The sequence below is a fragment of the Paroedura picta genome, chromosome 18 (assembly GCF_049243985.1).
Source record: "Paroedura picta isolate Pp20150507F chromosome 18, Ppicta_v3.0, whole genome shotgun sequence".
Taxonomy (NCBI): domain Eukaryota; kingdom Metazoa; phylum Chordata; class Lepidosauria; order Squamata; family Gekkonidae; genus Paroedura; species Paroedura picta.
The window spans coordinates 1,757,243-1,784,382 of NC_135386.1; the positions used below are offsets into that span (position 1 = coordinate 1,757,243).

Here is a 27,140-nt window from a genome sequence, read left to right on the forward strand (position 1 = left end):
ATATTTATTAGCGGTCAACTGAAGGTACTTCAAGGGGAGATCACGACGTGGAATTGCTGGACTTGAATTCTCATTCATTTACAAAGCTCAGAACCCTGAATCCCCCCCACCCCTCTGGGGGGCTGACTCAAATCTCTCTTGGCAGATCTGCAGTCTGATGCGGGGGGGCATTGCGGAGCGAGGGGGCGTCCGTGTCGGCCATCGCATTATCGAGATCAACGGCCAAAGCGTCGTGGCCACAGCTCACGAGAAGATCGTCCAGGCCTTGTCCAACTCCGTGGGAGAGGTACGTGCCCGGCGAAAACCTCAATAGAACTGGAGTCAGACGAACTGATCGTTAATGCAGCCCACCCTTGGCCTCCTGCAGCAATGGCTCTCCAGGAACACACACACACACACACTCACACACACACACTCACACACACACACTCACCAGTCTCCTTTGGCGGTGTTTTGAGTCACCGCCTGCAAGAACTCTGTTCTGCATTCCTTGTCTTGAATTGTCATTTGAGAAGAAGAAGTCCTAAGAATAACCCTAAAGGTAGAACATCCCCTTGCAGGTCAGCACGGAGAGTTTTTCAAATGTGGCATTCGTGGCCAGAGGATGTAGTGATGGCCACAGGAATAAGCAGCTCTCAAAGGGGGGGGGGAGAGATTCACGGAGGATAAATCTATCAGGGGCAGTCTCTGTTTTTCTATCGTCTGTCTGCCTGTATTGTCTGTCTGTCCATCCATCTGTGTATCACTATCTATCTATCTATCTATCTATCTATCTATCTATCTATCTATCTATCTATCTATCTATCTATCTATCTATCTATCTATCTATCTATCTATCTATCTATCTATCTATCTATCATGTCGTCTGTCTATCTAGCTGCCTGTCTATCTATTGTCTGTGTGTCTATCTATCAGTTGTCTGTGTCTCTCTATCTATTGTCTAACCAGCTGCCTATCTAGCTAGCTCTGTCTGTCTGTCTATTGTCTGTATCAGCTCTCTGTCTATCCAAATGTCTAGCTTTCTATCTATTGTCTATCTATATCATCTGTCTGTCTATCTATATCAGTATGTCTATCAGCTGGGTATCTGTCTATATCTATCACTATTAGCTGTCTGTTGTCTGTCTTTCCGTCTGCATATCTCTATCTGTAAGCTGTCTATTATCTGTCTGTCTGTCCATCTATCGTCTGTCTGTATATCGTCTGTCTGTCTGTGTCTATCTGCCGTTTGCCCGTCCGTCCGTCTACCTGCCTCCTCAGCTTTTCTGTTGTTGCTTCCGCAGCTCACTCTCGTTTCCCCCCCAGATCCACATGAAGACCATGCCTGCCGCCATGTTCCGGCTGCTCACCGGCCAGGAGACCCCGCTGTACATCTGACGCGAGGGCCGTCTCTCGCAAGAGGAACTGCGGCAGCCCTCCCTCCGGAGGGAGAGGTTTGTCTTCGGTAGGGCACAGGAAGGGGTTGGAACCGGCTCCTCCGTACTCCGGGAGCATGACGGCTGCCGCTTCTGTATGTCTTTCTGGTTTATAACACTTCCGTTGCCAAATGGTGAAGCCATTCCCGTGGGCGATGGCCACTCCGTCAAGGTATTTCGCCGCCAACACCAACCACCCTTCATCATAGAAGCTTCCGGACGTAGGACCCGACGCCCTGCAGAGATCGCAGTCCCCCTCGGATTGTCCTTACGGCTATCTATCCCGACAAGGGGAGGCGAATTAAGGCTTTCCTTGGGGAAGGGGGGAGGGGAAGGGGAGGGTGACCATGAATGTATGCAATTCCAGGAGGGTGGGGGTGGATGACCAAGTGTTTGATCTTCATAGAAGGGGGAAAGCTCCTGTTGTTCTTGACCAGTGTAATGTGTTTATATGAGATGTGACTGTACTGTGAAACAAGGGAAGTTGGGTACAAAACAAAAGAGAGAGAAGTTTTGCGACAATAAAAAGACTCGCCACATTCTGAACATTGAACGCCCCCGTTGAGGCTGCTGTGTGTTAATTCTCCCATCAGCATTGTTAGGAAGGTTTTTGGGAGGTACAAGCTTTCAACCGTAAAAGTTCTCTTTGTCAGATCGGTCTCCTTGTAGCCGGCCTCTCAAGGGAACTTGGAGAAAGCTAGCAGAGGCACGGAATACCTCACTGTCCCTTAGATCAGGGGTAGTCAACCTGTGGTCCTCCAGATGTCCATGGACTACAATTCCCTGCAATTGCTGGCAGGGGCTCATGGGAATTGCAGTCCATGGACATCTGGAGGACCACAGGTTGACTACCTCTGCCTTAGATAATCTCAATTCCAGTAGCACGTTGGAAAACAATGAGATTTTTGGGGTAGAAGCTTTCAAGACTCAACAGTTTGTATCTGAGGAAGGGAACTTTGCCTCTTGAAAACTCATACCCTGGAAACCTTGTACATCTCTGTGGTGCGAAGGGACTCGTATCTCGCAGTATCTTAAGAGGCCAACAGGGACGGCTGTTTTCGGAAACTGTCTCACAAGGATAAAGGGAACTTTTGACTCCCAAAAGATTATACCCCAATTGCCTTGTTGGTCTCTCAAGATACTGCTGGCCTCAAATCTTGCTCTTGTGCTACAGATGAGCACGGCTGCCCTCCCGAAACATTCCCTGCAGTCCCTTGTAAACATCTCCATGCAAAACGCAGCCCCTGAGATAACTTCAGAGGACAGGGCTGTATTAACTACAGACTTAGGAAACAGAGTGAACGTACGTGCAGGTGGACGGCAGGGTCTGCTTCCCAGGTGAGCTCCAGCACTTACCGTACAACTCCTGAACGGGCTCTGATGCAACACATCTCTTCTCCTTTGGCTGCTGTTTCTGCACCAAACTCAGTATATTATTTTCAGTGTCACGTTTCACTTTGTCCTTATTGTACTGGCTTAGGCGATCCGTATTCTAACTGGTTTTCCTTTCAGCAGCTTGGCCAGTTTACGAAACTTTAAAAGGAGGCCAGAAAGTTCGCCACGACCCACGTGAAGAGAACCCCACAAACACCGTAAACGAGACAGAACTCCTTACAAAGACATACACCACCAAAAAAATATAAATCAATCAATTCTGGAGAAACAGGCCATCCAGAAATAATTTTTAAAAATTTATTATTACGAAAACACTGTTCATAATCAGTGGAAACACTTTTTCTTGTTGAGGTACAGCGAATCCGATACAACTGTGAAGTTGTACCAAAAGTTCAGCTTCTCTTCTCCAAGTCAGACCTTAGAGAAGCCAGTTCCTTAGTATGACGGGACGGGGCAAAACAGATTTCATAGGAGGCTTAAACAATAAACTGCTCTTTTTTTTTGCCGGAAAAGGGGTGTGTGAGTTGACTGCATTCATGTAACGGGGAGGGCCGTCAGCCTCTGAAAAGCAAGATCCCAAACTAGACAGTGTCAGGATGTACCAGACTTGCCTGTTTCGAGGTCATCTCTTTTCAGCAGTTCTCCATGAGTCGCCTGCTTTTGCTAGAGTTTGTATTCCTCACAGGGAGGGGGCTTCTGGGTCACTGTCAAAGGATGGTCTCCCGGCAGACTCCAATTAAACTGTGCGGCCTGCCCCGCTCTAAACTGTGCCGGATCTGGGCCCGACGAATGAAGGCCACGGGGGAACTCAACGCTCCACAGCTCTGGAGGTGGAGGTCTTCCTGCGGCCGCTTGCGTGAGGGGTCCACATTTTGCTGGGAGCTCGTGATCACCTGGGGAAAGAGGCAGAAGAGGGAGAGAAGGAAAAACTAGTCTCGGCACACAAAATATTCCAAGCCTTCCTTTATATTGGGAGTCTTCTAGCTTTATGAGCTTGCAGGCACATTTGAGGGGTGCAGCATTAAAACAGCCGCTAGAAAAAAAAAACAGATGTGTGTAATTGTGACTCTGAAACGTTAGTAAATAACAACTTCCTTCCCTGGATCATGTACAGCTTGGGAAAGAACCACTGATGTAAGAGTGTTCATTTTTTGGAGAATTATTCAAAGTCAGCTTGTTTGTCATTCCCTTGAGGAAATATCTAATATTACTTCTGTTATTACTACTGGATGCTTGTTTGGAGTTCATTTGGGACTCACCTGTTGAATTGTTGCCTGAATTCTTTTTTTTTTTGTATCACACGTGTTGAATTGTTACGCATAAATTTACAATATTGTTTGGTTATTATGGTTGTCTTTATGATACTTTATAAATTCCGCTTTTGAACTTTTGGAAGCATTATTTACTATGGTTTCAGAATCACGATTACACAGCTCCCTTTCCCCCCCGGTATCTTTCCATTGACTGTGTACCCCAGTTTTTGTTTGTTGCATTTATAAAACGGATGCTGGCAAGAGGTGGGGCCTACCATACCATGGCTGCTGCAGAGCTGAGCTTCAGTCACACACTGAAGAGACTCTGTTGCCAGAGCTGTTGCCAAAACCACATTTTAAAACATGCACACCATCATTTCCCATATCCAACCAGAGAATATCTAGCACAAGTTCAAGCCCAGTGGAGATAGAGGGTCTGGGGGTTGAAGGGCAGGCATCTCACCCAAGCCAAGTCCTCTTTAAATATAAGTGTACATACACAAGTGTATAGGGTCCAAGTTATGAACTCTTCAGCCTGGAAACATACTGGACAGCCTCTGAACCCTCCAACATGGGCTGTTTGAAGAATGGGGAAAAAGAGGAATACAAAATGCCATCTCTCAGTTCTCTGAGCCACATTCTATGAAGCCTGATTGATTTCAGGTGTTTCCAATCTCCATAATTGCTGGAGAGGTTACTTCAGGTCATTGGGGTTACTATAGGTCAATTTTCAAAATTTTCAGAAAGTACGGGGTCATATGAGGACACAGGGGTTACTTCAGGTCGTTGAGGTTACTATAGGTCATTTTTCAAAATTTTCCAGTTTGAAAGGTCTTATGAGGACACAGGGGTTACTTCAGGTCATTGGGGTTACTATAGGTCAAATTCTTAATTGTTCAAGTTACAGAGGTCCTATGAGGACACAGGGGTTATATCAGGGCATGGGGCTTAATATAGGTCAGCAGTCCAGTCCAGATGTACATGGACTACAATTCCCATGAGCCCCTGACACAAGAACAGAGTGTATGGGGTCTGAGTTATGGGGTCTTCAGTCTGGGGACATATAGGGCACTGTCTGAACCCTCCAATATGGGCTGTTTGAAGCATGGGGAAAAGAGGAATACAAAATGCCATCTCTCAGCTCCCTGAGCCACATTCTATGAAGCCTGATTGATTTCAGGTGTTTCCAATCTCCATAATTGCTGGAGAGGTTACTTCAGGTCACTGGGGTTACTATAGGTCAATTTTCAAAATTTTCAGAAAGTTTGGGGTCATATGAGGACACAGGGGTTACTTCAGGTCATTGGGGTTACTATAGGTCATTTTTCAAAATTTTCCAGTTTGAAAGGTCTTATGAGGACACAGGGGTTACTTCAGGTCATTGGGGTTACTATAGGTCAAATTCTTAATTGTTCAAGTTACAGAGGTCCTATGAGGACACAGGGGTTATATCAGGGCATGGGGCTTAATATAGGTCAGCAGTACAGTCCAGATGTACATGGACTACAATTCCCATGAGCCCCTGACACAAGCACAGAGTGTATGGGGTCTGAGTTATGGGGTCTTCAGTCTGGGGACATATAGGGCACTGTCTGAACCCTCCAATATGGGCTGTTTGAAGCATGGGGAAAAGAGGAATACAAAATGCCATCTCTCAGCTCTCTGAGCCACATTCTATGAAGCCTGATTGATTTCAGGTGTTTCCAATCTCCATAATTGCTGGAGAGGTTACTTCAGGTCATTGGGGTTACTATAGGTCAATTTTCAAAATTTTCAGAAAGTTTGGGGTCATATGAGGACACAGGGGTTACTTCAGGTCGTTGGGGTTACTATAGGTCATTTTTCAAAATTTTCCAGTTTGAAAGGTCTTATGAGGACACAGGGGTTACTTCAGGTCATTGGGGTTACTATAGGTCAAATTCTTAATTGTTCAAGTTACAGAGGTCCTATGAGGACACAGGGGTTATATCAGGGCATGGGGCTTAATATAGGTCAGCAGTACAGTCCAGATGTACATGGACTACAATTCCCATGAGCCCCTGACACAAGAACAGAGTGTATGGGGTCTGAGTTATGGGGTCTTCAGTCTGGGGACATATAGGGCACTGTCTGAACCCTCCAATATGGGCTGTTTGAAGCATGGGGAAAAGAGGAATACAAAATGCCATCTCTCAGCTCTCTGAGCCACATTCTATGAAGCCTGATTGATTTCAGGTGTTTCCAATCTCCATAATTGCTGGAGAGGTTACTTCAGGTCATTGGGGTTACTATAGGTCAATTTTCAAAATTTTCAGAAAGTTCGGGGTCATATGAGGACACAGGGGTTACTTCAGGTCGTTGGGGTTACTATAGGTCATTTTTCAAAATTTTCCAGTTTGAAAGGTCTTATGAGGACACAGGGGTTACTTCAGGTCATTGGGGTTACTATAGGTCAAATTCTTAATTGTTCAAGTTACAGAGGTCCTATGAGGACACAGGGGTTATATCGGGGCATGGGGCTTAATATAGGTCAGCAGTCCAGTCCAGATGTACATGGACTACAATTCCCATGAGCCCCTGACACAAGAACAGAGTGTATGGGGTCTGAGTTATGGGGTCTTCAGTCTGGGGACATATAGGGCACTGTCTGAGCCCTCCAATATGGGCTGTTTGAAGCATGGGGAAAAGAGGAATACAAAATGCCATCTCTCAGTTCTCTGAGCCACATTCTATGAAGCCTGATTGATTTCAGGTGTTTCCAATCTCCATAATTGCTGGAGAGGTTACTTCAGGTCATTGGGGTTACTATAGGTCAATTTTCAAAATTTTCAGAAAGTTTGGGGTCATATGAGGACACAGGGGTTACTTCAGGTCATTGGGGTTACTATAGGTCATTTTTCAAAATTTCCCAGTTTGAAAGGTCTTATGAGGACACAGGGGTTACTTCAGGTCATTGGGGTTACTATAGGTCAACTTTCAATTGCCAATTAGAGGGGTTATATAAGGACACAGGGGTTACTTCAGCTCATGTGTTGGCAGGGGCTCATGGGAATTGTAGTCCATGTACTGGCAGGGGCTCATGGGAATTGTGCTGGCAAGGGCTCATGAGAGTTGTAGTCCATCTGCTGGCAAGGGCTCATGGGAATTGTAGTCCACATGCTGGCAGAGGCTCATGGGAATTGGGCTGGCAAGGGCTTATGTGAATTGTAGTTCACTTGCTGGCAGAGGCTCATGGGAATTGTAGTGCATGTGCTGGCAAGGGCTCATGGGAATTGTATACCATGTGCTGTAAAGGGGCTCATGGGAATTGTAGTCCATAGACATCTGAAGAGCCATAGCCTCCCACCACACACACACAGGTCATTTCCCTAAATTCTCAATTATTAAACAGGTTGCTTTAGGTCACTGTGGTCATATCCTGTACTCCCCCAAATTAACAAAGGGACAGCTTGATGTTCATGTGATCACTGCAGCTCGATGAAGATGGTTGACCCAGGATCCAATGAATGCAGCCCCAGTGGCTCTTTGGAGGTTGTGTGATTTCCAGCAGACCCTGAACTCTTCAAAGCTGGTACTGTGCAGTTTGTGGGTGGAATTTGTGGCCTGCGGCCTGCAGGTTGTCCCTGGAGCCCCCCTGCGTAGCCCACCAAGGCTGGAGTCTCCCACTGCAATCCCAGCCCTGGCCCCCAGTTTCTTGGCTGCTGTCTCCTTTTGTGCTGAAGATGGAACTGAAAATTGTTTTAAACACTTCAGTTGCTTTGCTGCAAAGGTGAAATGTTTTGTGGTTGCATATCTTTCCATGTGCAAGAATTTCTTTCCCTGCTGCATCACAGGCCACTGTGAACACAACTTCCTGGGGGGAATGGCAAGGAGCAGACCCCCCCCCACTGAATAGCCATGAGAAGGGTTCTGTCAACCCCGTAATTCCAGTCTAAAGAAGAAGAGCTGGTTTTTGGTGCCCTGCTTTTTACTTCCCGAACGTGTCTCAAAGTGGTTTACAATCGCCTTCCCTTCCTCTTCCCACAAAAGACACCCTGTGAGGCAGATTGGGATGAGAGAGCTCTGAGAGAACTGCTCTGTGAGAACAGCTCTAACAGGACTGCGCCTAGCCCAAAGTCACCCAGCTGGCTGCATGTGGAGCAGCAGGGAATCAAACCCGGTTCTACAGATTAGAAGCCACCGCTCTTAACCACTACACCAAGCTGACTCTGAAAAACCTTCGGCCTCAGACCCTGAACCACCTCTTCTTCAGTAATACCAGGGCTTTCTCAGCCTCCCCTCCCTCACAGGGTGTCTATTGTGGGGAGAGGAAGGGAAGGCGATTGGAGCCGCTTTGAGCCTCCTTCGGGTAGAGAAAAGCAGCCTAGAAGAACCAACTCTTCTTCTTCTTCTCCTGAGGTGCTTTTCCCGTGCTCAAATTCTCCTTCCTACCTTTTTCCTTTTTTTAGCTAGGCACCCAGCACATTTGGGACCCACCTGGGAAATCAGGATGGCTGATCTACAGCCGAAGTCACTGTCCTGTCTTAGGCTCTGGCAGGGGTCACAGAGAGAAGTACAATTTTTAAAAGTGTGGCCTGGAGGTCTGCAAGACCAGCAGAAGGGCCAAAGCTCCCACCTGGATCCTGGGATTCCTGCCCCAACCCTCTCTGTAGACCACCCTTGGCTGCTTGGGATGACCCCGGTGCTGCCTGCCCAATCCAAAGAAAGGGGGCTTCTTGGTGTCCGGTTTGGGCCCAAGACTGGGATGGAAGGGAAGAAGTTTAGCTTGCTGACCTGGTGGTCAAGAGATCTCTTCCCCACTCCTACAACCCCAAAAGGGAGGAATAGCTCAGCTCTACACACAAGGAGAGATCTGCTGTGATAATGCAGGCTTGGAGGGCCTCAATGTGCCTGGGCAGGACGCTAGTGGAGAGGGACTTTAGCCTTCCAACCATGACGCCGAGAAATCTGTCACATGGCAACGTCCACAGTGGTGTTGAAGGATTCGTTTTTATTTATTTTTAACAACAGAGCTGGGTCCCTGGCTCAGGGGCAGAGCCTCTGCTTGGCAGGCAGAAGGTCCCAGGTTCAATCCCCGGCATCTCCAGTTAAAGGACCAGGCAGGAGGGGATGGGGAAGGCCTTGATCTGGGACCCTGGCTCAGGGGCAGAGCCTCTGCTTGGCCTGCAGAAGGTCCCAGGTTCAATCCCCGGCATCTCCAGTTAAAGGACCAGCCAGGAGGGGATGGGGAAGGCCTTGATCTGGGACCCTGGCTCAGGGGCAGAGCCTCTGCTTGGCATGCAGAAGGTCCCAGGTTCAATCCCCGGCATCTCCAGTTAAAGGACCAGGCAGGAGGGGATGGGGAAGGCCTTGATCTGGGACCCTGGCTCAGGGGCAGAGCCTCTGCTTGGCAGGCAGGAGGTCCCAGGTTCAATCCCCGGCATCTCCAGTTAAAGGACCAGGCAGGAGGGGATGGGAAAGGCCTTGATCTGGGACCCTGGCTCAGGGACAGAGCCTCTGCTTGGCAGGCAGGAGGTCCCAGGTTCAATCCCCGGCATCTCCAGTTAAAGGACCAGGCAGGAGGGGATGGGAAAGGCCTTGATCTGGGACCCTGGCTCAGGGGCAGAGCCTCTGCTTGGCAGGCAGAAGGTCCCAGGTTCAATCCCCGGCATCTCCAGTTAAAGGACCAGGCAGGAGGGGATGGGCAAGGCCTTGATCCGGGACCCTGGCTCAGGGGCACAGCCTCTGCTTGGCAGGCAGAAGACCCCAGGTTCAATCTCCAGCATTAACTCCCACCCATTCAGGAAACTCTTCCACGGCTGTCAAAAAAAACCCATTGTTTCATGAAACTGCAGCAACACCAGAGAACAATAGAGTGCAAAAACAATGACAGAAGACACTTCTTGTTGGTTTTACTGGCGTATGAAGCTGCAGATCTCCAAGGGCTTGAGGGTTTCACTTGGCCTGGATCCAGGGGGAAGCCGTACGTGACCAGGAGGGAACTCCAGTCGCCTTTCCCTTTTACCCCCTTAGAAGTTCAGGGATTAACAAATTCCCGTGGCTCATCCAGGTCTCAGCAATGCTGCAGACTCCTGAGAGGAGAAAATCCCATCTGGTCCAAAATGCAGCTGCTTACATCCTTACCTGGACCCCATGGAGAACCCACATTACCCCAATCCCCCAACAGCTGCTCTGGCTACCAGCTGAGTACCGGATCGGGTTTAAGGTCCTGGCTCTCACCTTCAAGGCCAAGTGCGGTCCAGGCCCTGCATTCCTCAAGGACTGTCTTCTTGCCCACACTCCCCCCCCCTCCAAAGAGTGGTATACTCTGTCCACTATAACAGACTGGAGATCTCTGGCCCTAAAGAAAGCTGGCCTGACCTCAACAGAAGCCTGGGCCTTTTCGACTGTGGCCCCAGCTAGATCAAGACCCTGCCGGAACTGAAACAGTTCCAAAACAGAGCCCCTTTGCCAGGTTTTTGGCTGCACACCGACAATGGGGGCGTCCTACAGCCTCACGGTCTCCTCCTCCTGCGTCACTGCAGCTGCCCTTGTTCCTAAGTTACAAACTGAAGCGATCATTCTGTCCTGTTCTGTTCTCAACTCTTACAAGTAGCTTAAAGGACGTTCTGTTTTCTTGGTTCTACGTACATCGTCCCGAGACGTCCAAGTGAGGAGCGGCCTGCAAACCAGAAAAATTAAACACGTACATTCGTATCTCTCACCTTTCCTTAGCAACTTGGAAGAGCCGTGAGATTCGCCATCACCTGACCCCCACACCTGGCCGGGCCGTTGCACCCACCTTGAGCTGCAGAAGACTGCCAGCCCTCCAGCCGAGGGAACTGAAACAGCGGCCCCCTCTTCTGTCCTGGGCCCCCCGAGACGGGAGGCACCTACCTGGTCGATGATATTGGCGCTGAAGATGGCTTCTTCCATGTGTCGCTCGTCCGACTTGATGACCGACCGGATGCTGTTGACCACGTGGCGCACCTCGGGCGGGAGGTTGCAGCTCGAGTGCTCCAGAAACTTGGCCACAAGGACCTTCGTGTCTTTATAGGTCTGCAGGTCGACCAAGGATCGGGGCCGCTCTTTGCAGAGGGTCTCTAAGGCCTTTGGCTTTTGGGGAAGGTCGGCTTCCGGCAGGGACCTCGGCTTCCCGGCAGGCAGGAAACGGTTTGCAGAGTCCTGGCAAGCAGAGGCAGCCACATGAGGACTAGAAACGGGAACTAGAAACGAAGGGAGGGAGGCAGGAGGGAGGCAGGAGGGAGGGGAGGAGAAATGCAGCTTTAACAACCAGAGCGAAGTTGAATGCAAGCAAAGCACAAACAGTATCTGGGTCAGTCGTTTACGGAAAAGATAACAGGGCAATGGACTTCCCCCCCCCCTACTTTTGGTGCGTCATTTTGTTTCGTGGCTACTGGTGCTTTTCTCGCGCATATGCATGCAGGTTTGGGGTTCCTTGTTTAAAGCGACATTCGTCTGACCTATGGCTTATGAACTACCTGCCCACCTGCCCTGACTGGGGTCACTATAGGGGGGCCGGTGGTTGTGAACCTCCTGCATTCTGCAGGGGGTTGGACTAGATGACCCCGGATGTCCCCCCCAACTTTACAATTCTGTCTTTGGCAACAAGGGGGAATGACTGTTATTTATGTGAAAATACTTAAGTCTCGATCTGCACAGAGGCCAAGACATCTGTACATCTGCAAAGACCTAGCACACACACACACACACACACACACACATCCTACACACACACATGGCAAATACCTTCTAAGGTAGATGAACATGACAGAGGGTCACTTGTCGACCGGACAATCTTGGAAACCCTCCCTTTCCTGCCGCACAGTTGGGACGTTCTCTCTGGGCAGCTGTGGGGCAAAGCGTGGGCAGGCACTGAACAGCGTGGGCGGTAAGTCTGTGAGGCCGCCGGCTGGCCGAAGACCCCGCAGCACATTTTCCGCGGCTTGAGCAGAGGGCTGGCTTTACACACCCAAGCCACGCCGCGGGGGTCTCTCCCAGGGGCGGCAAAATTCTCCGAGGAGCAGTCCGAAGATCGGCTGCGAGGGCAGGTGTCGTGTTCCTGACCGCGAGGCCGTCCCCCAGAGGTTTGGCTGCGGACACCGAGGTCCTCCTCGGGGGAGCCCTGCGAATTAGTCCTGTGCAAGCTGCAGGGGGTGCTGTAGTCCAAACTGGAGCAGCTCCGCTCGGTGGCTCCCTTGTGGGTCGTGCCGAAGGAAGGTAAGTCCGCAGAAAGCAGAGACTCCTGGACTTCAAGCGAAGCAAGATCCTCCAATGAGCAGCTGCAAGCAGGGACATCCAGAGCTTCAGAGGCCATCTGGGGCACGCCGGCCACGGATGCTAGGAAAGGAAGCGTGGTCAGAAATGGCAGGCAGGACTGGTCGCTTGGAGCAAGATTCCCGCGGTCCTTAATGTTTTGCAGAACGCCCAAGAGCGAAACCAAGAAGACTAGAGTCACAGCTAAAGATGGAGGTTTATTTATTCCGCTGGGGCAAGTGAATAACGGGGATCTGCGATGATTGAAGGGGCCGTGAATTCACAGCTTTGCTTTTCAAAGCAAGAGATGGACCCGGGTGGTTGGCCCTTTCCTGCCTCTGCGTTGAAACCCTGGCCTTCCTTGGGGGTCTCCCACCCAAATACTGACTGGGGCTGACCCTGCTTGGCTTCCAAAATCTGACCAGGTCTGGCTGGCCTCAACTGTCCTGGTCAGAGCGAGCTGTAATGCTGCCAAAAAAGCCCGTCCCAGTTGCTCGGGATCACGGTTTCCACTTTGACGTCCTCGGTTAAAAATCCTAGTGGTACCCCCAGACAGAGAGCACCGGTTTTCTCCCTTTCCCCCCCACAACAGAGAACTGTGGATACTTCCGTTCGGGTCAGAGAGGCTTTCTGGCATTTTGTACAGACCCCATCCCAAAACAAAGGAGTCACAGGAAGTGGCCTACCACCCTTTAAGCACATCCCCTTTTCAGACGATAAACATTTTGGTGGGAATTTCAAGCATCCCCCTTTCATGCTAAGCAGCTATGGAAGCCAGGCTCTGCTTTGCATGCAGGGAAATGAGGCACAACACTGCTTTGCTTGACGGGTCCCTCAACTGAAATCTGGCAGCACAGGGGCAGGCTGGAAGCAGGATACACGCAGGATCCAATGCCATCCACTCCGTCTATGCACCCACCAAGCACACTCACTTATCCCGGGGCCAGGCAGGTGGCAATTACCTGGAGTGCCGAAAGGAGCCGGGGAGTTCCTCTCGCCCAGCCCAGACTCTGCAGCCTGCAGCTCCAGGGCTGTGACCTGTGGATCAGAAAACAGACATGCCCGTTTGTCGCACGTCCTTGGTCGCCAACAGTGAGCTGAACTCTTGCAGGCAGAAGTCAAGTCGCAGTCAATTCAATATTATGCCGGTGCATGTCTAGAATAAAAACCAGCAATTTAGATCTGCAGGTTTTAATGCTGCATGGAAAATGCTGCAATCTCGAATTGGCCACTAGAGGGTGCAAAAGGACTGCGGAATAGTTTGTGTGGTGGGGAACCCTGAAGGAACAGGAATTTACAAGTGAGAAATGAGATTATGGGGAAACCCGTGTTGCAGAGCCGATAAAATGGGTGAAATGCTGCTTTGGGGGAGAAGGTAGGATAAAATCAGTTAATCCCACTGCTGAAGGTTCTTGCTAACTTGTACAGTGCAGAGCGGGTTGTCTAGAATGCAGGAAATTGCTAATAACAGCTCAACTGCAGCATGTACCCCACAACTCCAGCATAAGGATTCTGTATGGCCCAGCCTATTCTGATCTCATGAGACCTCGGAAGCTAAGCAGGGTTGACCACTGCACCCTGCTTGGACTGTACCACTTTAAAACAGCGGAAGAAGGGCTGCCACTGCATCGTAACTGATACCCTACTTCTATAGGATCTCTCGCACAAAGCGAAACCCCAACAAGATGCGAAGATCTATTCCTAGAGCATCAGGGACAAATCCCGGCTTAATTCTTGCAGTGCTGGTTTTCAAGCTGGAGGCCTCAAATTTTCAGAAGAGAGAATTTCCGCCCTCCCCCAAATTACCAAGTGGTACAGTCTGCCCTCCTGCCCTCTCGGAATTCCGCGGCTTCATTCCGCAGCAAGTGAAGTCCAGTCGACAGAAAGCACTGCAAATTTGTCCATCAACTTTCCAGCTCTGATTGCCGACAGTGATTGAGCGGTATTTTTAAGACCTCCTTAAAAACGGGGGGGGGGGGGGTGTCTTCCTGAGAAATCAATGCCGTCCCCATCACACACACACACACACACACACACACACCAAGAAATATGCATTAGGGTGGGTCAAAGGATTTTTGCACTTCCTGAGCAGAAGCCATTATTTCTGTCCGGGGGCACCCACGGGCCCACCGAGAGATCATTACAATGGGTGACAGAACCCAGAATTAATATCCCATCACTCAGCAACCTCCCCCCCCCCGCCCTCCCTCAGCCCCAAGTTTAATTTGCACGGGGTCTTTTGCCCAATGAAATGTGAGGTCCCCTCACTCCGAAGCTGTTAAGCTTTGACATTACACGGCTCCTGGGATTGGAACATATATTTCAGCGGAAAGGGAACAAGGAGCAGAGACGGCTCTCTTTTCATGCCCAGATATGATTAAGCTCGGGGAGAAAAAGACAAAGCGGAGAAGATGAAAAGGCAGCCCTTGAATGCGGGGAGAGCTAAAAGGCCAAAGGGGCGGGGGGGGGGGAGGATTCTGCTGCAGCTCAAAAGACTGTGCCATTTAAAAGGGGGAGAACACGAAAAGTGTTTGAAGAAGTAAGTGGGTCAATGGTTCCTCCATCGCCCCCCAGGGAAAGCCGGGAATTGTAGTTCTACGTGAGGGAAAGCTAACAGAATTTAGCAGTTAAGAGACTGGGCTGCGGCTGAAGTCCCAGGTTCGAATCACACCTTTGCCGGGAGATGGCGTTTCACCTATTGTTTTTCCTGCCCCATTTTTTTGCTCCACTTTCCTGCTAAGGCTTTGATAACCCCCGAGGGCTCCGTTTCCACTGGCTGGGCCTTCCCTTCCCCTCCAGCAGCAGCCCAAACTCCTCTGACTTTGCGGCTGACCTTTACGAAAAACGCAATTATGCCAGCAGCTGCCCAAGCATAACACAGGATCCTGAAGAATGCAGATTTATTGGTTAAAGCCCCAAGATATCAATGAGGAAAGACCAACAAAAGGCAACCAGCTGGAAACTATCTATCCGAAGAAAGGCCACAATGCTCAGAGCTTATGCGTTCCTTAATTTTAACAAATGCCTCTTTCCAAGTGGTAATACCAGTTTCGTCTCTCAGTCCCCCAAAGCCAGTGAAAAAAAAATTCACCTTGAACTTCCCCTTCAGTTCCTCTGAGCTATCCATTAAGCACGTCTTTAAAACTTTCCTTCCCTCCAAGGAGTGCAGGACGGTTTCCACAGTCCCTGTTTTATCTTCACAACAACCCTGTGAGGTAGATGGAGGCCAAGGGAGAGCGGCTGGCTTGAGGTCACCATGGCAGATTGGGGATTTGAATCCGGGTCCCCCATGCCCTCGTGCAACACTCTGAATGCTGCACTCCCCCCAGAGTCTCCATGAAAATGCTTCACACACGCATGGGGCCTGATCCCCCTCTCTTAACAAAACCCCCCCAAAGATTTGGAGCTCTAAATGCAGAATTCTTGGCCTCCAGCCTAGTCGAACCCTGACTCCAAAGGTGTAAGAATGAAATGCATCCATATTGAGGGATGCTGTCAAGGGAAACAAGTCCGTGCCTACCACAGATTTCAGTTCTGCCCATGCTGGTCTCCCCCCTCCATCGCAATAGTGGGCCTCCCTCTTTCCCTCTCCCAAAACTGCTCAGAGCGCATTTCTCCTGATTTCATCCTCACATCAGACTTGCATGTTAAGTTCAGCTGAGAGCAACACGAGAGCCATGGTAAAGCAGAGGTTGGGACACAGGCCCAACCTGGCAGTCTGGCTGCTAAGCCAAATGGCTCACAGGTCAAGGCTTTTGATTTAGAAAAAAAGATGCACATAGCAAACAAGGTGTGCTTTGCCTTTAAGGTGCTTCATTCCTCTCCTTCATAGAATCATAGAATTGGAAGGGACCTCCTGGGTCATCTAGTCCAGCCCCCTGCACTATGCAGGACACTCCCAACCCTCTCACTCATCCCCTGTCACCTGCCACCCCCTTGAACCTTCACAGAATCAGCCTCTCCGTCAGAAATATGAGAAATCCGAGCTCTGGAGGAGAGAAATGTGATTTTCTCGCTGAGGTTTTCTTCAGAGGCAAGGCTGAAATTGTTAAGGTTCGAAACAGGTTATGGGCTCAGAACAAGATGCATAAATTCATTACGTCCACTGTCAGAACTTCTCGGTTCGAGCTGACTTGAGAGTCTTCCAAACCTGGTGAGCGGGTGCTTGTCCAATTACGGCTTCGTACGGAGGGGGCAGCTCCGCTGGGTAGACCATCCCGGGACTGTTAATGGCCACCTCGTACAAAGTGCTGAACGGCGAGTGAGGGAAGTCCAGGTGGAGCCCCCTAAAAAAGTCATAACGAGGCCACGATGAGTGGGAATCCATAAAGCCTCCAATAACAAATTTATCAGAACAAAACGCAACACATTCGATTCTCAGCAATTATGCAGTTAACATTCTGCTGTCCTTAAAAACTGGGTAAAGCTCAATTTCTGTTGGCTTGAGGGTTCAGTCTGAATGCTCCCCATTTGGATTTCGGTGTCAGCCCACAAGATTTTGTTTTTGCACTGCTCTCCGTTTGCTCGTGACATTTCCCCCCTCCCGGGTCAAAACCGAATGCAAATCTTGAAACGTTCTTTGCACATCAATTGCCCACAGAGAGCGCAAAAATTGCACAAAAGGAACTCTGAAAGGAACAACAGCGATGCAAAATCCAGCAGAGGGGACTTATGGGCGCCAACAGAGACCAAGGGGGTCATGTGTGGGTCATCCACAGCTCTTATCCTGGGGAGACTGGGAGACGTTAAATTACCATTCTTTTATTCCAACCTGACATGCCAGCAAGAATGGGCAGGTTTTTAAAAAATCACCTTTGTGCTTCTATCATGGGAGTGCAGGTGTACTCAGGTGGATAGTAGGGGGGAGGCGGGATCGGAGGGATAAACTCGTCAAAATCCAGGGTCTGGTGCAGGATCGCTCCGTGGGACGTCATGCAGTTGGTGTTGGTGGGCTGCAGTCTCTGGGGCATGAACTGGGTAACAGAAAGGAGAAAGAGAGATCATGGATGGGTCAGGAGCATTCCCTGGTGGGTTCTGGACAGCTTCCAAACTGCAGACGAACGAGTACTGGCCGTAAGATGAAAGACAAAAGAGGAAAAGTTATTTTTGGGATCACACCGGTTAAAAATTAAGAAAAACTAAAGCTATATCTGTTCCAGGGTGAGTTGTCATCTCACTATTCTGGGGTTACTGCAGCAACATCTCCGAAGTGCTTTGAAAGCGTTCCCAGTTCAATCACGTTATAAGAAAACAAGACTCACTGGAAAAGACAATAATGCTAGGAAAAGTGCAAGGCTCCAGGAAATGAGGAAGGAGCAACAGGAAATGCACTGTCTCAGTCAAGTAAGGCACAACCCTCAGTTTGCCAGCCCCTGAACGAGACAGTTAATGATAGGACCTTTTGGAGAACGCTAATTTATAGGGTTCATTCAAGTCAGAGGTGACTTGATGGCACTTGAAACACACACGTGCACCAAAAATGAGCAAAGTCTGCATGCCATACCTCTGATTACAAAGATAAGCAAGGAACGCGAGAATGTTTTTGGACAATCGAGCTACAGTGCCTCAACCAACTGATAAGGCAACCTCGGAATTAGGAAAGTGAGATACATCAAGGCAGGGTGTCCACTCTCCTCTTTGCTTTGAGGAACTGAGTGGGCTGCCGTGTGTGGGGGCTGCCGTGTCCCCCAGCAAAAATCCTACACATTTATTAATTTCATCTTTGCATACCATCTAGCTGGAAACCGAAAGGCAAGATGTAAATCGCTTTAATTAAAGACGACGTGGATAAGTGTAAATAATTAGTTCACTTGCTGAAGAAACAACTGTCTCGTTAATCTCTGCATGTCTCTCTTGATACCTGACCCAGGCAAATTAAAGCCAATTGGCCAAAAAAACCTCCTCCAGAACATTTATCTTGCAATGTGCTTGTTTCCCGTTATCTTGCAATGTGCTCACTTGGCTTAATTTTTTTTCTGTGGTCCTCCAGAGAACATGGCCCCAAGGTCTATCTGAGTGCATTCCCCATCTTGCTGGCATTTCCAGTTCAGTCTGTGCTGACTGTCTCCTTATCACACAGCTCCTGGCCACTGACACAGAAACCTTAAATCACACGGAGGCAAAAGCACTGGATTTTTTTACAGGCGGTTTGAGGTCACTGTTACCTTCCTTCTGGAAAAATTACACAGCACTGTTTGGAAGGAAATCTACTGTAAGATCAAGCAGGAGACAAGAAAAACTTCTACCCCCCGCAGGCAGCTCTTGAATTTCTCTTCCCAGTTCTGTGAAATTAAATTCCTAGCAAATATTGTGCACCAAGGCACTCTATTTCGACGTTGAAAATATATACCGTGCGACATGAAGCGGGTTACTGGGGAGTGTCTGGTGTGGAGGTACCTGTGAATTTCCTGCATTTTGCAGGGGGTAGGACTGGACTAGATGACCCTTGGGGGTCCCATCCCAATCCAGTGATTATAATAATCCATACTCTCTCTTGCGAAATTCCTACCAAGCCGAAAATTCATTTCAGGCCCCTCTGTTCCGCAGCGCCCTTGAGGAGCGAAAGCTCTGTCAGAAGGAAGCAAGAACCGATATGTGTCCCCCCCCCCTTTCTCCTCCAGGCTCCCAGAGTAAACTTAAACTAATCCTCTTCCAATTTCAGAAACTGAAGGTGAGGCAACAGCGGGAGAGAGTAATTTCCAGCCGGCCCGCACCTCCACTTCTGCAGGGTGCTGAAACCACCAGCCCCTGGTCACATCTGAAACACCGCTGATGATTTAAGGATTTTCTTTTTAAACGGTGGGGAGGAGAGGTGGGGGGGGGGGGAGAGAGAAAATGCATCAGCCCTGTTGGGGCTGACTAAGCCTGCAAATCAGGAAGACAGAAGGTGACTCAGAAAACTCGGGAGACAGAATTGGCGGAAGCTCCGGGTTGCTAAGGAACGGAAGGAGGCACAGGCGGAAAAAAGCCACAAGGGAAAGGATTGGGAAGGGTGACGAGGAAGAGTCACCCACTCGGCAACAACGGACACATCTGGACATCGGGGGTGAAATCCTGGCCTGCGGAAGGCATGGCTGATTCAGAGGGGCAGATCTGAATTATCAGGGGCCCCCAATGCCCACCCACCAGCACCCCTCCTGGCACCCCCCACCCAAGTGTTTTTAGAAAGTGGGTGGAGTCAGGTGGGGATTTCGCCCAGCAAGGCTTTCGATTGGCCACTGCAATTTGATTTTTTAAAGTGTTGTTCTAGTGGCAGCTTCCACCACAGTGCAAGTACCTTCACTGTGTGAACAATGGTAGGCTGAGGCAACCATTTTGGGGCTGGCTCCACCTCCTGGGGCAGCCATTTTGTGCCTGGCTCCACCTCCTGGGGCAGCCATTTTGGGTTTGAATTCCAAAGGGGCTCACAGGCTCCCAAAGTATGGGGACCTCTGGTCTACATAAACCAGTGGGGCTTTCCCAGTTAGGCCCTGACCAAGATCAGACCCAGACAGCCCATACGCACGTGGGACCACAGGCCTTCCCAGCCTCCACATTTGGACAACGGTTCCTCTGTGGAGCCATATGGTAACAGGAGACTGAAGACATAGGATTCTAATGTCCTTTCCTACAATCTGTGCTTTGGCTTCATTTATTTAAACCTTACTCTGTGGTTCCAGGAGACCCTGGAAAGCAGCTTACAGTGATCAAATTATTTAATACACAACAGCTTTCAAGGAAATCTCTACCCCAGGAGAGGAAGGCCGAGAATAAACACGGCACAGCAAGCAATTAGCAGATTTTCTCCCTTTGCGGGGGAGACTTGGGTTTGAAGTCAGTTACAGAAACGGACAGCAAGACGGCCAGAAAACAAACCTCAGTTGGAAGGCTGAACAGCAGAACCTTGGGTGGCTTCCTGAAACACTGAAAACGGGACTCTCAGCTAGGGAGGGAGGTTCACAGTCAGAAAACAGCTCATTGAGAAAGCCCTTCAATTGGATGGAGAGCCTTCTCTGAAAGTGTTGACTAAGGCGGTGAATAGTTATACTGGCGGATGTAATCCTTCAGAAATCAGTGTAATGAAATTGTGTAAAAAGGTGGCCAATTTTGATGGGAGCCCCTTTCCCCTTTTCCTTTCCTTCCCCCCCCCTTTTTTTTTTTGGTTTATGTAGGCTCATTTTTGTACATGTGCGTTCTCTTTACTGGCTGGAACAATGCCCTGACCCCATGGCCTCGTCTCCGTACTGCAGGGGAGCTCTTGGGATGGTTTGCTTTTTGTTGTGCTTCCTGCTGTGGTCTTTGCCTTCATGTGTGAAATACATAAAAATATATAAAATTGGCCAGACGAATAAGAGGAAGCCGAGACTCCAGCCTTGGGCAAACCCGGTTGCCTGGTATATACGGCCCCGATCCACAGAGGCAAAAGGAGACCGAGGCATAATTACCGATGCTCATTTGGGCTCCACTCACCATTTGCAGGACGTCCGAGGAGACCATCTGCATGCAGCACATCGCCGTGGCCAGGGCACACACAATTGTGGAGATGATATTGAGGGCGCACACGGTAAACAGCAAGTCCTGGGCAGAAAAGGGGGGGGGCAGAGAGAAGGGAGAAGAGGCAGAAAGTCACTGCTTATCACAGCAAAACAGACCGAGGGGACAATGGTGCTTTCCGGCTGAGCGGGTAATAAGCATAGTCAAGCTGTTATCTCCTTGATCTGGGTCTGTATTATATCCGGCCTCCCCCCCCCTCCCCCAGTGCAACCCTTTTTCAGCTCTGGCTGCACATGTGGACATGCAAAGGTTCACTGGGGCTTAAATGATCTCCCCTCCTCTTGTGCATCTGTTTTGTACGAGTCCGAAAGTTGGTCCCAGCAACGCAGGAGGAGGTCCCTCGGTGGGGCCCTTCATTGAAGACGAGAGGTGAAAGCAACCATGGAGCAAGTGGGGGCAAAGAGCCCTGGCAGCAAGAATGAACTTTTGCAGCCGAAGAATTCGTCCGACACACAGCGCCTCTCTCAGAGCTGAGACCGCAGAGTTCTCAGGCGAGCGAAAACTCACCGTCCGCATGCTGGCCATTAACGTAAGAAGAGCCCTGCTAGATCATAGAAACACTAGAGAAGTCAGGTTGGATGACCCCATCCAGCATCACACAGTGGCCAAAACCCAGGGGCCATCAGGACGCCCACCTTCAGGACAAGAACTTCAGATGTCCTCGCAAATAGCAAAAAGACAGCATCACTGCCCCAGACACAAGAACATAAGACACACCTCCTGGGGGGTGGGGAGGTTGTTCCACAGTTGTGGGGCTGTCACCAAAAAGGCACCTATGCCCGCCAGACGAGAGTCTTTTGATTGGTGGGACAGTCAGGAGGGCCTGTCCCTGCCATGTTAATCCCTGGGGCATGAGTATATAAGGAAGAAGAAGAAGGTACCCCAGTCCCAAGCATCCTGAATTGAGTTGGGGAACAGATTGGGAACCTGTGTCATTGCTGCAGTATCAGGGTCACCTGCTCCTGGCAGCTGGTCCCAGCCACCATTCTAGTGACAGAATTCTGCGCTAGCTGCAACTTCCGTACAGTCTTCAAGAGTAGCCCCAAGAAGGGCACACTGCAGTAGTCCATCTAAAATGGAACTACAGTATGGATCACTGTGGCTAGATCTCACCAGTCCAGGAACTGATGCAGCTGATGGGCCAGCCACCTGGTTTTCTATGGGGACTGCTGTGCCGAGCGACACTCCCCAAACTGCAAACCTGACTTTACAAGGGGACTGGCAGCTGATACACTGTTATCCAGCCCTGCACTCCTTATCTCCAAAAGGCACCGAAATAACGGGTCGATTAAGGTGCTAATGTATTTAAATATAATCAACCCGCTAATTGGTAGGAGAGCCTTTGATTAATCAACTAAAACTTCATTAATCGGTTGACAGACCCTTGTGCACCCCCACCCCCTTAAAAAAAAAAATCCAAATTCTACACAATCCTTCCCTTCCAGTGGGGGATAACACAATAACTCTGCAATCGGGAAAGGAGGTTTTTCTGAACTCGTTCCTCTAAATAGTGCGCTTACAGGCATCAGAATTGGAGCCTTTGTCTAAAAGAAGACCACGATTCTGGTTCCGTCCAGCCACCGGCCATGTCCATGCGGCGGCAGCCTGCAAAGACACAGCTGCCTTGTCGGCTCAGCCTGGGCAAAGAGAAAAACTGGACTCTTTCGGTTGGATGCACGCTCTCCAAGCAGATGGCATCTGCACGTGGCAGGCTGCCAACCTCCAAGAAGCGGGCGGAGTCCAGAAAATGGGTCAGTGGGTCCCTGCCGCTTGACTGGAGCCAGGCTTGGCCTCCCTGCCTCCTCAACCCACACGGAGGAGGAACAGATCAATTAGGAGGCGACAGGAGAGCTGGGAGGAGGGGCCAGAGCGGGAGGGCACCTGAGCTCCAAGGCAGGGAAGCTCTTCAGGAAATTAAGGAAGAAGAAAAAGATCTACACTGCCTCCGTGGCAGAGCCTCTGCTTGGCAGGCAGGAGGTCCCAGGTTCAATCCCCGGCATCTCCAATTGAAAGGAGGGGATGGGAAAGGCCTTGATCTGGGACCCTGGCTCAGGGGCAGAGTCTCTGCTTGGCCTGCAGGAGGTCCCAGGTTCAATCCCCGGCATCTCCAGTTCAAGGACCAGGCAGGAGGGTATGGGAAAGGCCTTGATCTGGGACCCTGGCTCAGGGGCAGAGCCTCTGCTTGGCCTGCAGGAGGTCCCAGGTTCAATCCCCGGCATCTCCAGTTCAAGGACCAGGCAGGAGGGTATGGGAAAGGCCTTGATCTGGGACCCTGGCTCAGGGGCAGAGTCTCTGCTTGGCCTGCAGGAGGTCCCAGGTTCAATCCCCGGCATCTCCAGTTCAAGGACCAGGCAGGAGGGTATGGGAAAGGCCTTGATCTGGGACCCTGGCTCAGGGGCAGAGTCTCTGCTTGGCCTGCAGGAGGTCCCAGGTTCAATCCCCGGCATCTCCAGTTAAAGGACCAGGCAGGAGGGGATGGGGAAGGCCTTGATCTGGGACCCTGGCTCAGGGGCAGAGCCTCTGCTTGGCCTGCAGGAGGTCCCAGGTTCAATCCCCGGCATCTCCAGTTAAAGGACCAGGCAGGAGGGGATGGGGAAGGCCTTGATCTGGGACCCTGGCTCAGGGGCAGAGCCTCTGCTTGGCCTGCAGGAGGTCCCAGGTTCAATCCCCGGCATCTCCAGTTAAAGGACCAGGCAGGAGGGGATGGGAGAGGCCTTGATCTGGGACCCGGTTCAATCCCCAGCACATCCAGTTACAAGGACCAGGCTGACTTTCCAGCCTCAATCACCAAAAGGGTGTTTTGTTTCTTCCCCCCACCTTGTGTTTCCCATTTGTTTCCTGTTTGTTCTCGCGTGTGCCCCCTGGAAGTGTAATTATAAAGAAGTGCTCCAAATTACGTGGGCCAAATATTGGAGCTTGGCAGGCAGAGCAGCACCCCGATTCTTTTTTAATGGCTGCGGTGCCCAATTAAATAGTGCCCTCGCTGAAGTTAAGTAGTACAAGAAATGTTTGGGAAATGAAAGCCATCAACAACCCCTCTCTTTTTCTCTCTCTCTCTCTCTCCCTTCTGCTTCTACAGGCTTTAATTAACATCCATCTATTTTTCAAGTGCTCTGAATCAAGTACAGGCCTTTGTTCCTCAAAGCCAGAGGGACAGAGACAAAGCGTGCTCCGTTTATGCAGGGCAGCCTGGATTAGTATTTGCTTAAAAGGGACACAGACCTTTGCGCCTCTGACACAAGCGAAGCCCCCAAATAACACAGGGCCGAGAAAAATCTGAACTCTGCAGTCTGCACATCCACAGGGTTGCAGATCTCCCGCTGATAGAATTCAGCTCGAGATGACCAAGATCCGTTCCCCAGGAGGAAATGGCTGAATCAGAATCAGGCCCACACAGAGTGGGAAGAGACCACCCAGGGCCATCCAGCCCAGCCCCCCGCCTTCTCGGGTCTTAAAAACCACAACTTCTTCACAGGGGCTCCTCCAACCTCCTCCTAAAAACATTCAACAAAGGAGACTCCACCACCCTCCAAGGCAGCTGATTCCATCTACGAACCGCCCTCTCCATCAAAAAATGGTTCCTGATATTTAAGGGGAACCTGCTTTCCCATAATTTGAACCCATCACTCCCAGTCCTCATTCATTCATTCATTCATTCATTCATTCATTCATTCATTCATTCATTCATTCATTCATTCATTCATTCATTGTATTTATATACCGCCCTCCCCTGAGGCTCAGGTCAGTTTACATTGTAGTCCATGAGCATCTGGAGGACCACAGGTTGACTACCCCTGTGGTAGAGGAATAAATAGTAAATGTGAACCAGAAAACGCTTGGGCTGGGGCTGTTCTGACCACAAAGTCTTCTTCTGTGTTGAAGAGTTTCAAGAAACATCAAGCAAATAAAATAAACACTAAGCAAGCTGTGAGCAAAATATCACGCAGGCAGTTATGAGAACACAAATGGCCGTTCCCGGCTGGGAGCCCATCAAGGGCTTAGAGGACACAGCCGCCAAATTGCAGGAAACCGTTGGGGCTCTTAAAAAATTAAGATCCCCCTAAAATGAAGAAAGAAGCTAATTGCCAAACGCCCCGGTGTAAAAGGGAGCACATGGCCCTGGGGGCTAATAGCCCCCCTCCCTGAATGCTAACTGGCAAACTAACAGCGGGAGGCAAGAGATATCCAACCACCAAAAGGAGCTGAAATGCTGCATTTCCCAAACCACAAGCTGGGAGGCCCATGGCTCAGTGGCAGAGCATCTGCTCAGCATGTAGAAGGTCCCCGGTTCAGTCCCAGGCATCTCCAGCAAAAAGGACCAGGCAGGAGGGGATGGGGAAGGCCTTGATCTGGGACCCTGGCTCAGGGGCAGAGCCTCTGCTTGGCAGGCAGGAGGTCCCAGGTTCAATCCCCGGCATCTCCAGTTAAAGGACCAGGCAGGAGGGGATGGGGAAGGCCTTGATCTGGGACCCTGGCTCAGGGGCAGAGCCTCTGCTTGGCAGGCAGGAGGTCCCAGGTTCAATCCCCGGCATCTCCAGTTAAAGGACCAGGCAGGAGGGGATGGGGAAGGCCTTGATCTGGGACCCTGGCTCAGGGGCAGAGCCTCTGCTTGGCAGGCAGGAGGTCCCAGGTTCAATCCCCGGCATCTCCAGTTAAAGGACCAGGCAGGAGGGGATGGGGAAGGCCTTGATCTGGGACCCTGGCTCAGGGGCAGAGCCTCTGCTTGGCAGGCAGGAGGTCCCAGGTTCAATCCCCGGCATCTCCAGTTAAAGGACCAGGCAGGAGGGGATGGGGAAGGCCTTGATCTGGGACCCTGGCTCAGGGGCAGAGCCTCTGCTTGGCAGGCAGAAGGTCCCAGGTTCAATCCCCGGCATCTCCTGTTAAACGACCAGGCAGGAGGGGATGGGAAAGGCCTTGATCTGGGACCCTGGCTCAGGGGCAGAGCCTCTGCTTGGCAGGCAGAAGGTCCCCGGTTCAATCCCCGGCATCTCCAGTTCAAGGACCAGGCAGGAGGGGATGGGGAAGGCCTTGATCTGGGACCCTGGCTCAGGGGCAGAGCCTCTGCTTGGCAGGCCGAAGGTCCCAGGTTCAATCCCCGGCATCTCCAGTTAAAGGACCAGGCAGGAGGGGATGGGGAAGGCCTTGATCTGGGACCCTGGCTCAGGGGCAGAGCCTCTGCTTGGCAGGCAGAAGGTCCCAGGTTCAATCCCCGGCATCTCCAGCAAAAAGGACCAGGCAGGAGGGGATGGGGAAGGCCTTGATCTGGGACCCTGGCTCAGGGGCAGAGCCTCTGCTTGGCAGGCAGAAGGTCCCAGGTTCAATCCCCGGCATCTCCAGTTAAAGGACCAGGCAGGAGGGGATGGGAGAGGCCTTGACCTGGGACATTTACTGGTGAAACATCAGGGATTACAACTATCAGACCATGGCCACACACCCCAGAAAACCCATAACAGTTGTGTGTCTATTTAAAAAGACATTAAAACAAAAGCTTGATACGTCAGCGACACCATTTTGACATAAACGGCTCAGAAACAATCCCTGTCTTACATCATGAATATTTCAGAATCCATTCTCTCAAAAAAAACCCTCTCTTTCTGCTCCAGAGTTTGGGCGGTAAAAGAAAACATGGAAGGAGGAATCAAATTCCGCCATTGGGCTGTCGCAGAAACGCCGGCGTGGACGTCTTCGAAGAAAACGGCCGTTCATCTGAGCTGCTGGTCAAACGCCCCATCGCGTAATCATATATGACCGTCTCAGATTCAGAACCGTTAATATGTTAAAGGAGAGCGGCAGATCACATTCAGCGCGGTATTTAATTGCAAGGTGAAGTGGGGAACGTGTTTCGTATCCTCTCTCTGAAGGTCATTCCCATCATGTTTGAACAGCTTCTGTGTAAGTAGCGATTGTCCCTTTGGAATGACATTTCCTGTTTTACATAAGGATAACGAAGAAGAGGAGTTGGGTTTTCACTACCCAAAGGATCCTCACAGGGGCTGACAATCGCTACAGCGGCTGACCATCGCCTTCCCTTCTTCTTCCCGCAACAGGCACCTTGTGAGGTAGGTGGGGCCAAGAGAGCTCAGACAGAACTGCAGGGTACAAAAACCAACGCTTCTTCTTCTTCTTCTCCTAGCTGCTTTAGGCCTATCATGCATTGAGCAGTGGGTTGGTCTAGACCAGGGGTAGTCAACCTGTGGTCCGCCAGATGTCCATGGACTACAATTCCCATGAGCCCCTGCCAGCATCTGGAGGACCACAGGTTGACTACCCCTGGTCTAAACCGCCTGCATGGCCCTTTCTAACTTTATGC

The 27,140-nt window shown here is 50.5% G+C and overlaps 2 protein-coding genes across 11 annotated transcripts in view; one reads left to right on the forward strand and one right to left on the reverse strand.

The window, feature by feature from the left end:
* Positions 1 to 3,033, forward strand: part of APBA2 (amyloid beta precursor protein binding family A member 2) — a 48,613-nt gene extending 45,580 nt beyond the window's left edge. For 5 of the 6 annotated variants that reach the window (XM_077318344.1, XM_077318343.1, XM_077318347.1 and 2 more), the window contains 2 exons: positions 146 to 286; positions 1,306 to 3,033. In XM_077318344.1, the coding sequence (XP_077174459.1) occupies positions 146 to 286; positions 1,306 to 1,377 (213 nt within the window). In that variant the 3' untranslated portion in view covers positions 1,378 to 3,033. The remainder of the gene's footprint in view (positions 1 to 145; positions 287 to 1,305) is intronic. The other variant, XR_013227506.1, reaches the window with a different exon arrangement.
* Positions 3,034 to 3,502: 469 nt separating this feature from the next.
* The window catches only part of ENTREP2 (endosomal transmembrane epsin interactor 2), a 104,107-nt gene continuing 80,469 nt past the window's right edge, over positions 3,503 to 27,140 (reverse strand). For 2 of the 5 annotated variants that reach the window (XM_077318351.1, XM_077318348.1), the window contains 8 exons: positions 20,747 to 20,854; positions 17,111 to 17,271; positions 16,449 to 16,584; positions 15,390 to 15,506; positions 13,261 to 13,336; positions 11,792 to 12,382; positions 10,919 to 11,247; positions 3,503 to 3,703 (listed from right to left, as the gene is read on the reverse strand). In XM_077318351.1, coding sequence (XP_077174466.1) covers positions 3,518 to 3,703; positions 10,919 to 11,247; positions 11,792 to 12,382; positions 13,261 to 13,336; positions 15,390 to 15,506; positions 16,449 to 16,584; positions 17,111 to 17,271; positions 20,747 to 20,854 — 1,704 coding nt within the window. In that variant the 3' untranslated portion in view covers positions 3,503 to 3,517. Of the gene's footprint in view, positions 3,704 to 4,562; positions 10,704 to 10,918; positions 11,248 to 11,791; positions 12,383 to 13,260; positions 13,337 to 15,389; positions 15,507 to 16,448; positions 16,585 to 17,110; positions 17,272 to 20,746; positions 20,855 to 27,140 lie in introns of those variants that run through there. The other 3 variants (XR_013227508.1, XM_077318350.1, XM_077318349.1) reach the window with 3 other exon arrangements.